This window comes from Mixophyes fleayi, unplaced genomic scaffold (assembly GCF_038048845.1).
Source record: "Mixophyes fleayi isolate aMixFle1 unplaced genomic scaffold, aMixFle1.hap1 Scaffold_3149, whole genome shotgun sequence".
In the NCBI taxonomy this organism is placed as follows: Eukaryota; Metazoa; Chordata; class Amphibia; order Anura; family Limnodynastidae; genus Mixophyes; species Mixophyes fleayi.
Genome location: NW_027447176.1, coordinates 1 through 17,718, shown reverse-complemented (window position 1 = coordinate 17,718; position 17,718 = coordinate 1). Strand labels below are relative to the sequence as shown.

The 17,718-nt window shown below is 37.4% G+C and overlaps 1 protein-coding gene across 1 annotated transcript; it reads right to left on the bottom strand.

Annotated features, from left to right (window-relative positions):
• Window positions 1-259: 259 nt before the first annotated feature.
• On the bottom strand, window positions 260-16,541 carry LOC142129767 (thrombospondin-2-like; the record flags this gene model as incomplete). Its single annotated transcript, XM_075194368.1, has 6 exons — window positions 260-1,243; window positions 6,737-6,876; window positions 8,571-8,668; window positions 8,752-9,023; window positions 9,828-10,055; window positions 16,307-16,541. Coding segments are annotated over 6 exons (981 nt in total), but the record flags the coding sequence as incomplete, so codon positions are not given.
• Window positions 16,542-17,718: the final 1,177 nt, after the last annotated feature.

The following is a 17,718-nucleotide window of genomic DNA, read 5'->3' as shown; positions in this document are numbered from 1 at the left end:
CAAGTGTCACACTTCAAGCTTAAAACTGACATTGAGGAGCAGCAGCCAGAGGCTTCACATATAAGAAGCTGCTACATGCTTCTCATTCATGTCAGCGGCTGGAGCTCTTTGAGGGGCCGCTGCAGAGGGTCGTTAACACATTGTGTGAGTGACATCATGTCATTCTTCCGGTGTTTTAGGCGGCCCCTAACCATTGGAACCCTAGATAACAGTCTTGGTTAACCTAATGTCAGAGCCGGTCCTGCAAACAATCACTAAGTTATGTATTTGTAACTTCTTCGACTTTAATACTAAAATTAAATCATGACCTAAAAATAGTTTTATAATATTTGCAAGAAACATATATAAAACATTTTTGCAATGTTTTGTGAGGTTCACCAATCAATAAACTGCTTTTCATTTGAAATGTTGTTAAAGTAATTTTAGCTACAACATTGTTTAATTCATAGAAGTATGTTTACCTTAATATGTTTACAATTTACTCTTAAACACTACAATAGCTAATTTTGTAAATTTCTGTTGTCTATATATTAAGGTGAGTATTTAAACTAAACCTACGCTTGGCTTTACATTTTTTTTTTGCTGTATAAGGTGCTAAGGAATAAGTATATTATAAAACATGCCAACAATTCCTCCAAAAACAATTAGGTCATCTGATATGGTATAGGTACAATGTTTCCATTTACTAAAAACCATATAAACAGTAATGAATCTTAGAAAACAGAACTTTTTTTAGTTTCTTTTCTTTTTTTTTTAAACAAACATAACAATGGCAAATGTCAATATTACAAATATACAATCCAGAATGATCAAAGTCAAAAGTTGAAATGGATGAGCATATTATTAAACTTGCTAGGTAAGATGTCTTTCAAATATAATATATCCAGCATATCAAAAATAGTGAGTGAGTTAGTGAAAACATAATAGGGGACATAAATTACATCTTCATTATAACAGCATGTCAATCATTATTTCATTTGAAAATGTTTCAAAAAATCACCCATCTTTATATTGCTGATTTATAAACCTAAATACTGTAAAATAAGTCAGTTTTCCTCCTCTCCTCACTTTTTCAATTTGCTCCTCTTCTAGTCAGTTCTTAGAAGTTACGTGAGGCATTACCTTCCACGCAGGCAACAGGTAATGTTAATGATGGTTGGGAGTACTAAGTTGAGTTGAGGTGTCTTTGTCGCACAGGATGTACAGCACAGTACCCAAATAATGTCAACTAGATCCTAAAAATCTGTAAACAAAATAAAACGGTATTGTTATAAAAAAAAATATTTAAAAGAAGATCTGTTTTGCTGATTAAATGATATTGTCATGTTTGAGAAGTCTTTTTCAACATGTGTGTTTTTTGGAAATGCAAGTTTTCATCCATTTCCAATTGAATGGACTACTGGATGAAACAAAATATTTTATTGTTGTCTCTGGCTAATATTTGCAGTGCAAAAGTACATGATTATTTGTGGAGGATAAATTATGTCCATAAATGAAACAAAAAAACAAAATATCTCTGTGGTTGCACGGTATAAAGTTTTGCTAAATCAAATGGAATAAATATCTATACATATTGCCCTTAGCCCCTAAGGGTCACTTATCTAAAATAATATGTTGCCTGTTATTAAACATTGGTTAAATACTTTTTCTGACAGGGTCTATCTAATTGAATGTATTTCCTCCCTATCTACAAGTGGTTTCTAACTGAAACAAGTGATCTACTCCAGCATATAATTTTCAGTGTCAAACACCTAGTGCAAGCACATTTTAAAGTTATGTGTTGGAAACCCAGTGATACCAAGAGAAAACCCTGACTGAAATCACGTGTCTCCAGTACAGCAGTCCCCCTGCCTATTACCAGGGCCGGATTAACCCTAGGGCTAACTGGGCTACAGCCCAGAGGCCCCGGGCATCCAGGGGGCCCTTGAAAGTGCTCAGCAGCAGTATTGATCGGTCGGGGGCGCCCACGCCGCGATCAATGCTGCTGAGCATTTTAAATGCGGTCCTTCCCCGGCACGCTGTAGACTCCTTACTGAGGAGATCTCGTGAGTCTCACTCTCACGAGATCTCCTCAGTAAAGAGCGTACAGTGCGCCGGGGAAGGACTGCAATGCCAGGAGAAGGAGGTAAGTGCCCTGGGGGGCGGCTCAGCTCACCGGGGGGGTGGCTCAGATAACGGGGAGGGGGGCCCTCACGGGGGAATGAAGGTCCCCTTAGCCCAGGGGCCTCCATTCCCTTAATCCGGCCCTGCCTATTACTTTCCTTTTTTTCCCTTATCATATATCTCCTTAACGCCTCATTTATGTCTTAAATAATTATTTAGAGTAAGGGTACATACTAGAATGTACTAGATAAATGATAGCTGGACTCTGATTTGTTGCTATGGGTAACACCTTAACTCTTGCTCTTTAGGTTTGATAAATATATTAAATAATTTTACTTTAATAATTATACTTTCTGATGGTTTAATAACATAGCTTTTGTTCTTAGATTAATGCACTTTCACATGAAATGTATGCCTAAGTATTGTATAAAAAGAAACATCAGAGGTTTAATCACCATAAACTTATGGGTGTGCAAAACCTGTTTTGCAAATGAAAAATAGCTTTGCAGCCATTCACTAGGCTAGGAACACCTCTCAAAACTAGGAGTGTCCTCCTGCTAACAGCTTTTATAATATCTCATTTAATTTAGTTTTTTGCATTTGAGCGCAGAATTAGGCTCATTAGTTCCATTAGACAGCATTCATTCAGCATGGAATGCCTGGATCTGCCCATCTACTTCAAACTAAAGGAATAAACTGCTGCACCCCCACAGAGGTGCCATCCTAACATGTACTTGTACTAATTGAGCCAAACAAGCAAAAACAGTTACGTGACACCACAAAAGAAAAAACAGTATTTGCACTGTGTGGGGCTGATGCAGAGTTGGTAACAAAAGTGGGAGTAAATTACTCTTACAAAAAGCGCACACAAAAATAGCGCATTTCTCCCCATATGCAGAGCCGTACACATCCCGAGATGTGCCTGGATACACATAAGCAGCATATATATGCGCCTGGTTTACGCCAAGTCATCATTAGTGTGTATTTGAACCTGTCCTCTAGCAAGTGCAGAAGATGTTTCTTATGCCCCATTCACATTCAAAAGCCCGGGTCAAGGCTGCTAATTCCTGGGGCGGATGACCCGGGAATTAGACCTGGGTCTTTTGGAGGGTTATTCCCATGTCCGAGCCAGGTAGCCTACAGTCTGAATGATGACACCCGAGCTGAAAAACCTGTGTCTCACCGAAAGCTATTGAAAACATAAAAAAGAAAAAAAAAAAATACATCACAAGAGGAGCCAATCAAAGCTCGTCTTGTGATATTGCCATGGAGACCCGGGCAGACCCAGGTTCAGTGTGAACCCGGTCAACCTGGGAATTTGCTGAGGTACGAGGCTCTGTCCCACGGCAATATCCTGGGTTCATATACCCGGGATATTGCCCGTGGGGGAATGTGAAAGTGGTATAACAGGAATATATGCATTTATCTGCTGGTCTGCATGAGTCACCTTTGTGTGAACACATTCTATTTGTATTTGGCCTGTGTTTACATGCCCCTTTCATGAAAATGGAAGTGCCAGGTATGTGCAAGACTGCATTGGCACATATGCATCAGTTGTCTTTGTGGGCATGCACAGTGCGGATTGGCACAATTTACACTATGCAAACTGGCGTAAAGTTCAACTGGTTGGGGTAGAAGTTTGCAAATACGATAATCCCGACAGCACTTTTATCAGCAGTACAATTCCAATTGCTGCAATTGTGACCTACAGTCAATTCCTCCTCACTGGCCTCCCCCGCTCCCTTCTCTCCCCCCTCCGCTCTATACTCAATGCGGCTGCAAGACTCATCTTCCTCTCACGCCGCTCCTCCTCTGTCTCCCCTCTCTGCCTTGCCTTACACTTGCTCCCCTTCCCCTACAGAATCTTTTCAAACTCCTCACCACCACTTACAAGGCTCTCTCCAACTCTACTGCCCCTTATATCTCTAACCTCCTCTCCATTCACACTCCTGCCCGCTCCCTGCGCTTGGCCAACGACCACCGCCTCTCCTCCACTCTTATCACCTCTTCCCATTCCAGAATTCAAGACTTTTCCCGTGCAGCCCCCCTTCTCTGGAACGACCTCCTTCGTTCCATGCATCTCTCTCCTACTCTGTGCTCCTTCAAACGTCCACTCAAAACTCACCTCTTCCTCAAAGCCTACCAACCATCTACTTAACCCCCATCTCCTCCCTTTAGCTCGTCCTCCCTTCTCTCCTCTTGCTTCAACTGGCTCCTCTTGTGCCTGGTCTGTTTACCCTCCCTTAGTATGTAAGCTTGTATGAGCAGGGCCCCCTCCCCTCCTATCTCCATACTTGTTCTTCCGCTCCGTCTTTACTGCATATGACTGGCCAGAGTTTCTGAAGTATTGGTACTTTTTGTTCATTGTTCTGTATGGTTTCACCCTGTAAAGTCTACTGTTAGTTCTGTGTGCGGCTCTGCGCATACCTTGTGGCGCCTAACAAATAAATGATAATAATAATAATAATTCCGACTTGATGAAAAACTGGCTGTGAAGAATTCTGGCATTCCAACATAGCGTCAGTGAGATTCACGTCACTGAAGAGTAACTGTTGCATTTATGTCGGCAGGTGTGTTTTAGAAAGGGCTGGACAGTAGACACCCGGCGGGTCCCCGCATTGCCCCCTTAATAGCATAAATGTGAATCTCACTGACACTATGTTGGAATGCTGAAATTCTTCAAAGTCAGTTTTTCATCAAGTCGGAATTGATTGCAGGTCGCAATTACAGCAATCGGAATTGTACTGTCGCTCTAAATGCTGTTGGGATTATCGTATTTGCAAACGTGACTACCACTGGTTCAACTTAACATCAAGTCCTGTATCTGTACATTTGCCTTTTTAAATGAATCTTAGAGGTTTCATCTAAACATACATCCCAATAATTATACTTCTATTTATACCTATGACACCATAGGAGAAGGGGTATTAGAGATCATAAGAGCAAATATACACTAGTGTTTTCACAGTAATATTCATTGTGATAGCAAACAGATGTTGAGTGACTAAATTCTGCATAGACGTTGTACAGTTACTTTATAAGAGAACTAATTTCTTGGATGTACACAGAAAGATGACATAATGCTTTCTACAAACATATGGGATTATTAATAAAATGCTTATAGATTGGCTTTACTTCTATGAATAAATTCCAGTGAGATCAGAGACAACAGCCAAATGCTATCCAGCTCTGTTTCCATAGCATGACACTTATATCATTGTATAGTCTATTTTTTTTACTCTTATTAAACTTAAATACTTTACAATGTTGTTCTTTTAACTTTAATATACATTCCTATGTGGTCTATAAAAGGAGTCTCTGTTTTCCACCAGAGTCATAAATCTTTTGGGGAAAGAAGTGAAAGTTATAGTCTTTGTAGTCTCATTAACTTATTGTGATATATTACAGTGTAACATCTTATTAAGCCATTTTATCTGATCGACAAACACAGGTGGTCTGCACAGTACTGAGGACTTAATTCACAACCATTTTGTGCTGTGATGAAACTGGAAACCATTCAATAATTAATAGAGGTTCATTTTCCTCTGCTACCATTTTATTTATATTGACAATGGTTGAACAATGCGGCACTCAGGGCTTGAGCTAGACTACAATCTCTATATTTAAAAAACAACTGGTTTGTTAAATATATAGATGTTTAGATGACTTCGCTTTTACACATTGTTGCTGAGTTGCCCGTATGGCCATTTGTCTAGGGTAAAATCTGCAAGTTTGTACTATGCATGTTCACAAAATAAGCCACCCACATATGCAGATTTATACTTGCGCCTGACAACAGCCAGAGAGGTTGGACAGAGGGAGGGAAGGGGCGGTCTAACGTAGGCAGAGTACAGTAAGGATGTGTTTGCCTAATTCCAAATAGAAAAACTCGCTTGGAGATGCATATATGCCTGACAAACTTGGATCAATCGCCAGTGCCTGAGGGATGGTGCAAAGAAAGATGCTAATGATAATGACTGTTGCCAGCACTAGCTAGCTGTTTCTGATTGTGAATTTACATCTGAAGCTGAAAGGTGCTTTCCTCAATGTTCGTGCACATATTATAAGATTTTGTGGGCGTATTTTTTTTAAAAAATTTTTTGCTACTTTCATTTGTACTCGAGAAGGAATAATATATCTGCTGTATTATATTGTTTGTTTTTTATTTTAATTAAGCATAAGGGCGAATACATTTTTTCTCTATCAATACAAATGTAAACAAACGTTTCTTGTGCTTATGGCCTGATTGTGTGTATGTGTATGTAAGCATAACATAACTTGGCGCATATGCTACAGGTGCAGAGTTGAACTCATCATATGTAAGTAAATACGCTATTTTTACATGCAGCTTTCTAAAGCGGAAATTATGTCCAATATTCACCCAACTCAGTGTCAGCCCTTCTGTTTAAGCTGTCTCTAACAATCAGAGGGTTCAGAGCAAATTCAATAGTTATAGTATAGCACTGATTTTTTTACTAACAATTTTAATATCTAATAGGAAAAAAAGAAGACATAAAATATGTTGTGGCATAACATACAAAATTTAAAAAAATAAAACATAATGATAAATAGCGACAATCAGCAATAAAAGCAGTAAAAAGTTCTAATATGGCTTTAAAAATAGAATACTAACCTTTACATTCATACTTGAGATCAGAGAAATATACCATCTCTTGGGAGAACACAAAGAGTCCCAGCCGTCCACCTGCATATGTCTTGTCATAGAGTGGCCCAGAGTCTACCATGATCTGTTTTCCTTCAAACACCACAACTCTATAGGGCAGAAAATAAACTTGAGATATATACGAGATATGTAGCAAGGCATGTAGAAAAATCAAAGCACGGTCTCTGGTTTTTCAGAAATGTTCACTGCTCTCCTTCCAAATCTTTCAAGTCAGTCCATGTTTTATTTTTATTTGTAGATTATATTGTTGTTGGGCTGAAAGCCAATGTATGTCATGTAGAAACCAATAAACCAGTGAATAAACTTATTTACCAAATCTATTCCATGCTCTTCCTCATAAAGTATCATCTAAACACTTCTTGGGTCTCCACTTTTGTAATTATATAATGGAATGTATGGCATGCTAACAAAAAATGTACAATGTTTGAGGAAAATGTTTAAAGTGGAGGCAGCTTTATACAAGTGAAGGAAATACATATCAATGGTGAAAGATGCTAACATATACAGCCCTACAGTCTCAGTTTTAGATGTGTGGGAGCTGCTATAGTGAATGCTCTCAATGTGGGTAGTACTTTGCTCTATGTGGAGCGAAATTTACACGATAAAAAATGCTCTGTGTTCATAAACATCATATTGGCTCCTCCCACTCAACACATTGTTTGTGAATATGGTACACTTGAGGGGAATCAAGAGCAAAGACAATGATATGATAAAGAAAGCAATTATTTATCAAGTTAAGAGTGCAATACATAGTTATAACATTGCTGCTTTACAGCACAGGGGCTTCGGGTTAAATTCTGACCAGGTTGATATGCTGCTGCATAGAGTTTGTATGTTTTTCCCATGTTTGCCTTGGTTTCCTTCTGGGTTTCCCATAGTCAAACACATGCTTGTAGGTGAGTTGGCTTCTGACTAACATTTATCCAAGTGTATGTGTGTTTCTGTATTGAAATAATTAGATTATACGCTCAATTAGGACAGGGACAAATGCAAATGAATACATAGTCTGAGCACCTGACAATTTTATAACCACATATCTTTATAAGTGGCTGACCTATTTGTTTATGTCTCTTTGCTGGTTTCCCACTAGTGATTTTAAGAAAAGGGCCTTCACTTTCGGGGAGATTCAATTCAGAGAGAAGTGTCTCCGGAACAGTCCACGTAGACACATAGCGCCGATGTTGAGGCTGAAATCTAACCTCTGGACATTGTGGTGATATCCGGTGGCACATTGCGGCCAACTGAATCTCCCCCCTTGTGCCAAGAATATTTATGTACTGTACACAATGTATGTCTGCTCTCCCTACTGTACATTGCTGCAGAGAAGATTTGAGCTTAATAAGTTAGCAATAATAATTAAACAATAATTCAACAACTAATGTTAGTTGGTGATGCTACAGGCATCAATTTATCAGACAACATAAAATTATAACACCAACCTACAACACTAAAATGGTCCATGTTTTTATTTTATACTAAATTGCATTAATTAATTGGTCATATTTCTATATGTTGAATATCTGAGTATGACAAATGAGCACATTTTACAAAGAATTAATATTAACATTAAAAACACTTTATATTGGGGAAATATTTGCTAACAAAGTGCAAAATTGCTATGTCTAATATAACCTTTAGTAAATAATAAGACACATACTTTCATTGTCTAACTTGTCTACATAAATCAAAGCTAATTGCTGAATGGTGTCTATGGCTTGATGTACATTTGTACTTAGTAAATAAACCCCATTGTATACATAATATTATGCAAATAATGGTTTACCTAATAAAACCAGTCTTTGGTCTGTGAGTCAGATGCCACCTGTAAGCAGTATAGTCTTTCCAGCCAACGTTCTTGGGATCGTGCCACAATGTTCTTACCTAGCAAAGAGCGAATGTAATTCAAATACACTGAATACTTCCATTTTTGTGAAACCATTGCTATACATTTAATTTAGTTATACCTCTCCTGGTGTATTTCCAGTATGCCACAGAGCATTTCTCAAGTGCTCCCCAGTGCCTGTAGTGGAATTGGCTACTTTTAATGATACTCCAGAGTACCCATATGCCCTAGATGGCTTATCTTCCCAATATGTCTGTGTGACTTGCTTCCACATGAACACATAGAACCTGCTGCTGGACTGATAGCCAAACACAAAGCCAGCATAATCGTCATCACGGTCTGTGTTAACATAGAATGTTCCACTGAAATCCACTGCGCTGAACTCATCAAAGCCTATGAGAAATATACGACAATGTTTATTTACATTGGAAACATATCCACTATCCATACACAATTTAAGCTATGCAATGGATGTAATAAATATATACAGTGCAGTATATTATGCCAAATTATGCCATTTACATCAATATTTGCTATTACTCCACCATTGAACTTGATGCAACTTGTCCCATATTATCAAGAGTAGATAGTTTTGTTCCTTCTATGTTTCAGTGGATACTGCTGTAAGTGGTCTTGAATAAATATTATTTCTACCATTAGTTTATAAATAAACAAGTGAAAGATCCATAACTTACACAATTACTCTTCCTTGTGATTATGACAAAACAGAAGATCAGTAGACTCTGTCCACAATCCAATATAACCAGTTATTAAGTTACTGCTTAGGCTGTCTCATTGGTTATTATGTGCAGTCGGTCATTTTGTCTTTGAGGATATTAAAGCAACTCAAATGTGCACATTCTGCAAGTGTTTTTTCTCTGGTACAGCAGACTTCTATGTGGAGGAATCCTTGGCAGTTTTGCACGATTCAGTAAGAGGAGCAGGAGGTGTGGTATCTGCCAGTAGAGTACAGGTGTTTAAAAGAACTTTGCTGACTAAGGAATGAGCTTATTAAGTTTGTGTTTGCTAATTAAATGTTGGGTATTATAAAAAAATAATGTACCCTAAGGCTTGTAGCCTTAATCTTAATGTAGTTACAGAAATCTTCAGTGAGGAAGTATGTGAAAACACCATTTGGCCATTTTTATACAGGCTCCTGTCTAAGTTGGAAAGACTCCCTATATTAAATTTACTTACCTACAGCAATACCAGGATCAGAATTGGCAGTTTGCACCAGTTCTTTGCCCTGATGGCGAATAACCCAATTGGGATCAATTTGAGCTGTCCCCTTTGGATCCAAGGGAACCATTTGGAATTTCCTAAAGTCAGTTTCACTAATACCACTGTTCTCTGGGCAGACATCAAATATATCGGGAACGCTGTCGTTATCAAAATCATCTTTGCAGGCATCACCTCGCCCATCACCTGTAAAAAAAAATAAAAAAAATTGGAGAGCTTTTAACCTTAATTGTTACATAACATTCTAGAAAAATGTGAAAAGTTGCTACATGCAAAATGCTAAGGTTAAATAATATTGTTTTTCTACCTCTTACAGCCACTGTCAATACGATTTTGAAATCATTCCAGTTTAATAAAAAAAAAATATTTATCTCAATCCACTTCATTTCATGTGAAAGTCTGTGGTGGAATCTATCATAAGAAAGTACTTATTAATCTTTGTGTCTTGCTGTGAGTAATCTTGGCAGGGATAACGGATAAAGGCAGATCTCCCTGATTCATTATATTCTGGCATGCTGCAAGGTATGTAATTTAGCAATGACCGGCTTAGGTCTTTTATCCATGACATGGTTGCCTGCAGCAACATTCCATGATGGATATTTAATATCAAGCGCATACTATTGTGGCTTCCCTATCAGGATCAAGATACAGTAAATCATAAAATAAGCTTAAGGCTATATTTGATTGCAGGTGAAAAATGAGTATATTTCACAGGAAAGTTGTAATACATGCTAAAAGACAGGGAAACCAAAATCTGAAATATCCAGAGCTCTTCCAAGTAATCATATTGAGACACAAGAGTTGATTAGTGAGTTGTTTACTCTCAGAAAGCTAAATAGCCATTTGTGAAAGTTTACATTACTGCATGCCTAGTATACATTGTAGATCTGCAGTTTTCAAGAGCAATCACTAAGGGTTCAGTGGATTCACTTGACACCAACTGATTGTTGGAAGTCATGGAGAGGCAGCCAATATATGCAGGGCTAAAAAAGGCATCTTGAGGCCTCCTATAACTTGATAAAATTGGCACCTGTCTGCCCACTTCTCATTCTGATGACTACAATACAGAGGCCTTTTTATTGGCTAGTAGACAATGTAGAGCTCATTTCAGTGCCAGTTATTTAATGAAGAGCCAATTTTTGTGAATAGTGTACAAGACTGGTAAAGCATACTTCTAGTCTGATGACTTGTATATAGAGCAGGCCTCAAAAAAGATGACTCATGTACGTTAGACCTACAATCCTCTGGCTAGTGTATAGCAGACCCTCAAACTGGTGGTTAGTTTATAGCAGACCCCCAAATTGGTGGCTACTATACAGCAGGCTTCTATTATCTAGTGGCAAATGTATAGCAGACTTCCAATCTGGGGGTAAATGTATGAACCTCCGGATTCTTCAACTCCGGCGAGTTCAGAGTCTTCAGCGCTTAAATTTAAAGCGGCGCTGCCTTGTAAAGGGAAACTTCCCTTTACAAGGCAGCGCCGCTTTAAATTTAAGCGCTGAAGATGCTGAACTCGCCGGAGTTGAAGAATCCGGAGGTTCATACATTTACCCCCTGGTGGCTAGTGTATAGCAAGTCTCTAATCTGGTGGGCAGTGTATGGCAAACTTCTAAACTGATGTTAAGTGTATAGCAGAACTTTGATCTGTAGCGATTAGTGAAAAGCAGACAATGTGGGTCTTTCACTTAATCTCTAATAAGTGCCGTGTAGCAGAAAATACAATGGGGTACATTTATGGAAACTAATACAAATATAAATGGTGGTGATTTACATAGCAACCGATCAGATTCAGTCATTTTCTAGTGAAGAGTAGAAATCATCTGCTTGGCAGCACTGTGGCTCAGTGGTTAACACTTTTGACTTTACAGTGTGTTTACAAGGGGTTTCCTACGGATGCTGTACTTTCATCCCACAAAATTAACGTATGTGTGTGTTAAGCAATTTAGACTAAGCTCCACTGGAACAGGGACTGAAATGAATGACAAATATTCTCTGAACAGCATTGCAGAATATGTGGCACTATATAAATAAATGATGATGATTAACAGCTATAGACAACACCTCCTTTTCCTTTGCATGAGATTTTAGCAATATATCAATATATCCAATGTATCACCTCCCTGAGTTACCTTCAACAGAGGCACAATATCAAAGAAATTCTTCTATATTAATATATATTTGCTGTAAATTTATCTTAAAAAAAAAAGAACATTCCGAACATTTTCAATTATTGGATATTAAGCATTTACTGCATTCATTATATGATGTGAATGATCGTTCTTTAACTGAAGGGTTGTCAAGATTTAAATGAACTGTCTCAGATGTAAGAAGAACACACTAGGATTTAGTTAGTCTGTTAATAGTGTCTTGTATATTAACTCCTGCCAAAAATGTTTTTATGATTGGGCATCTAAACCAACTATGTAACATTTCTTATGGTTACAGCAAATTGCATAACACACCTCCCACATACTTACATAAGAGAGAATAAGAATTAAAATGCACCATCTCATCTAATAAGAAATTTACCTATTCCCTCGGGCTCAAGACATTAATTACAAAATAGTATGTGCAATGGTTCAAAAACCCAATAACCAGTTTCACTGCAAACAATGCCTGCAATATCAATCTTGTTTTCACAGATTTTTCTATTTGTGTAAGAACTCACATAAAACAGGATACAAGTACACAGAGCTACTAACACTTCTTGACAAAATAGATGCCTTCTTTTTAAACCACTTTCTACCATTACTAACTCATGCAATAAAGTTTTTTTCCTTGTCTGATCCTGACTTGGCTATAATTCTATCAATTTATGTATAATCCTAAAGTCCTTCATTTGCATGTATTATTGCTCATTGTTCTTTTGTAAGGAGCTGTTTACAGCATGTGACTATCAATAAAAATTTGGATTTTATTAGTGAATTTGATGGACAGTTCTAAGTCAGCACTACCTTTTTACTTTAAGCTAAGGGTCTTATACTATCATCAACAGAAATTAAATATTTCTTTTTTGCCACTTCAGTGGACTTTAGTAAGCTGATAGACACTTGGCTGACGTATAAATAGTAACCTGGACATCTAGGAATATGTACTGGCAAAGTGATCTCATAGAAATCACATTGCCCATACATCATAATGATGCCCCGTGACAGGCAGAAAACAATGATGATTTCTGCCTTTCAATGGGGCATCATTATCAGTGTATCCTGCGATAAGGATATGATCACCCAGGTGATCTCTGCTACAGCGCCCCTAGTGATAAAGTCTGTGTTTACAGGTATGTGACCAGCCTAAAGTATTGCATGATAGATAGATAGACAGATTTTGTGAAAGTAGCTATCATAAAATATTGTCATAAAAAACATTTTTTTCAGGCTATCAGTAGCTGTGTTGTGAGTCGTAGTTAATATGGATAATCAACTCACAGAAATGGAAGTTGAATTAAAGCTGGTTATAAAACACTAGTACGATGCATAAGCGTTAACAAAGTTACAGTTTATATATATTGGCAAATTAAATTGTTTTTCTGCTTCTTGGCCAGTGTTGCTCAAAGTATATGAGGAAACATGTCTATAATATTTTATATATTGCAACTTGTCTAAAATGAAATGTGCTATCCATTGTCTATGATGGGAAACAGAGAAGTTGTGGTGAGCAAGTCTACACCAGATAAGATGTGGCAAGGTCTACTTGGATTTATGTCTGTATCTGGGGGATTTTGGTTGATGTTGAGTGGTCCTGTCAAATGAAGTGATATTATTGGTTCAAAGTCTTATATGATGCTTTATCTACGTATTAGTTTGTGGTTTTGGGGCTTAAAAGGCTTGCAAAGTTAATTTGTAATAACAATTGTTCTGCTTGAATTGAATGGTTTGTATCGCGCATATAAGAATAAACAGAGCATATTCTGAAGAGACTTCCTCTTTGAATTATTCCTGAAAACTTCCATAACATTTTTGGAGGTCCCGGACCGAGATCCTAAGTCCATTATACCTGACCCGACGCACTAAGGAGGATCGGCTTTGAGTACTTGAACCAATGGTGCACCAAGGTGAGACATTTTCTTACTCTGTTTCAAGTGCTTAATTGCTGGTCCCCTGCCGTTGGGTAAGGCTTTATGGAAGTTTCCTGAAAGCTTCCATAGCAGTAGTGTTATTTGTTTACTGGATTGTACTGTTATATCATGTACTGTCTTGTTGTTTGCCCTCTGTACAGTGCTGAGGACCTCATGTGTTGCCCTTTAAATTAAGATTAATGATAATAATAAAAAGGCAACAATTTTGTATAATGTCCAATAAGGCAAATAGGCATTTGCTCAACTAGGATATCAAAATAAAATCCAGTCCATAAAGAAAAGCAATATAAAATTTGTTGAAATAGGTCCCCACAATGCGAACACAGTGCAAAAAATGATGTGTGCTTTCTGAGGTGCAAATTTGGCTTGAATCCTTGACAGTGAAAGGCTTAATAAGGGTTTGGGCAAACTGGAAATAGACAATGTTTAGACATTTCTTTTTCAGGAACATTGGAATTGCACATGTTCAAAATGCACAAACAAATTGCATTACTTTACAGCACCAGTAGCTTCCGTCAAGGAAATGCAGGTATATCATAGTTGGGCACAGACAAAACAGATTAAGAGCAGCATTATCGCACACACATTGACATAAAGTTAAGACTTGCACGGTCTACTTTTCCTTTGAATTAAAGCAAATCAACCTGCCTTCATTATAGCTAACATATTTTTAAAATCGAAACCTGGAGCATCCAGGTAATATGAAGTGTGCAAGTGCGCTTAGTCCATAAAAGCCACTATGTGCTTCCTTTTGGCAGTCTGTGACTGTAAAAACCCTTTTTAATTGTAATTAAAGGGAATAAGCAGCCTAGCTTTCCAGGTTTAAATAAAACAATACAGGTGCTATGCAAAACTAGAAGCAATCTGGTGATATTCTTGACTAAGATTAAAAATTCTTTAGCCTAGACCATATCTCACGCAATGCTTTACTCATTTTGTATCCTGTTTCATTCAAATTTATTGCTAGAGGGTTTGAAACTTGAATGCGAAAACAACAGCTATAATAGCAAAACTCATAACTATATGAAGCATGAAAAGGGTATACAAGAGTAAAGTATATCTGCGCTTCTTTTTTAGTATATCTGAACTGATGCAGAAAAACTGCAACTTGCAAAAGTTGATTTGAAGCTTCTCTACTTTAGAATCTAAAGATATTTTTCAATTTGATCTTAGATATCATATTGATTGCTTCTCTGTGTGTTGCTTTGTAGCTACAAAAACAAATTGGATTATAGTAAAGGATTTGTCTAGATAATTATTGATTGATTTATGATGGAGAACAGACAGTGTACCTATCACTCATATTAAAATGACATTTATACATAACCATTTTCAGTATGACTACTTCCCTCTAAGCCGAGCAATCTGGCAATAATTATTAATTGTTAACATTTTTACTCCTTAGGAAAAATTCTACAGATTGTGAATGTTACTGCTGATGATGGAGTCCTCATTTTAATAACCTTTTAACTCTTTTATCCCCAATATCTGAGCATAAAAGGAACATAGGGTATGACAATGGCGAGTATCATAAATGAAAGTATAAATCCACCAAAGGATCAACTTATTGTATTTCCATTCAAATATTCTGTACATGATGCTAAATTGGATGTATGTTGGGCATAAAGAAAAGTATTTACGCCCATATGCTGTATCAAAGCAATCTCAAGATGCATCCAGCTCTGCACCTGCAGCATATGAGCCAGGTTTACGTTAGGCATATATTCACCCAGATCATAAACACAAGAAAAGTTTGTTAACATTTGATTCGATAGTGAAAAACGCATTCACTATTAGGTTTGATATAATACAGCAGACGTAATATTCCTTCTCATGTACGAATGAACGCAGCAAAACATTGTCTTTTTAAATACACCCACAAAATCATTTTATACATGCTCAATCAATGTAGCATTTATCAGCTTTAGAGGTGAATTTGCTATCAGCCAATCAGAAGCGGCTAGCTAGTGCTGGTGACTGTCATCATCAGCATGCTCTTGCAGATGCAAAAGATATGACTCCTAACAGATAAATATGTATCTCTGTCTGCTTCAGCCATAATTGCATGAAAATAAGCCCATACTGTACTGGGCCTACATTAGACTTTGCTCGGATCTAACAATTGCACCTCCTTACTAGTAAGGAGGCACAATTGTTAGATCAAAGAAACTCTGCATGTTCCGATATACGTGCACTCTCTTTGTGAGCATGCGCAGTACAAATCTTCGTAATTTTACGCTTCACAATCTGGCATAGAGTTAACTTAGCATCAGGCCCTCTAGCTCTAAATTACATTAAAAACATCATACACTTATCTACCTGACTCAAAAAGAGAATAGGTTGTACTATAATGTCTTACCATTTGAGTCTTTTTGGTCAGGATTATAGGTCAGTCGACAGTTGTCTCTGTCATCTGGCACACCATCATTGTCATCGTCTGAATCACAGGCATCCCCTCTCCCATCCTTATCATGATCTGCTTGGTTTGCATTAGGTATGTAGGGACAGTTGTCCAAGTTGTTCTGGTAGCCATCTTCATCAATGTCTTCATTGCTATCACACTTGTCTCCCACAAGGTCATTATCCACATCAGTCTAAACGTAAACAGCCATAACAGAGGATAGAATCTCAGTTGAGTACACAGCAAGGAAATGGTGTGAAATACCACATGCACCTGGAGAATTCCTGATGAAACACTTTAAACATTATATACAGGTATTATAAAGGCAAGTTTCTCACATGTATTTTCGAAAACTTAGCATGTGAAAGTTCCAGGTAATTATAGTTATTCTAAGCTCATAGTGAAATACAATGCAGGAAGTATATATGGTTCCAGCACATTTATATGAAACAAACAGACACAGCAAATGATGGTGTGGAGAAAAAAATGCTATGTCATACCATTTTAGTTCCACCAACTGAATATACTGTGTATGTCAATGTAATATTCGTACATCTGAGTAGGCCTTGCACACCATGTGCAATGTACGTCAAGTTCAAATAAACATGTTTCATCTGTACTATAAATTACTGACCAGTTTACTTGTACTGAGTTGGAATTGTATATGTGTGATAAAGAAATAGTAATAGTGTGGGCATTAACCCTTAATTGTATATTGTCTCTAGGAAGCCTGGATGTCAGCAATAGTAAGCAGCAGTGTGTGATTAGAAGTGGTTCCTGGTCTCACAAATACCTAAAACCAGACAGTACTCAATAACTGAACCTGAACCCACATCAACACCAACAGGGTGTGAATCCGGAGCTTCTAAACTAGCACCTATTATGCAAAGTTCTCTGATAGATGGCTCCATAACATAGATAACATTACAAAAATCTTCTTTTTGAATTTTTAATATGCATGAGTTACATATATCAACATTATAATTTGCCCAAATTTGGAAAATACTATTTTGTAGATCACTCCTCTTATGGCAAAGAAAGAATATTACCTTGTATTAGAAGTATTTTGTTCAAAACTTTAAGACATTTTTTATTTGTACTCTCTTTATACTGCTTATTTTCATTTATATACGTGACACAAATTACAACGTGGTGGACCACCACTGAACAAAAGACTAATTTTTCATCTATTGAACCCCGACTGTATTTTCACTTACCGAAAACAGATTTCCAAAACACAATGGTTATTTGTGTTTTTCACAAGACTGAGTTTGTATGTGAGGCATTCAGAAAAAGAAATGTGAGGCTCTGAAATTCACATTGAACTGTCGTGCTTAAACAAAGGCCTCTGGGTATGAATGACTGCCATT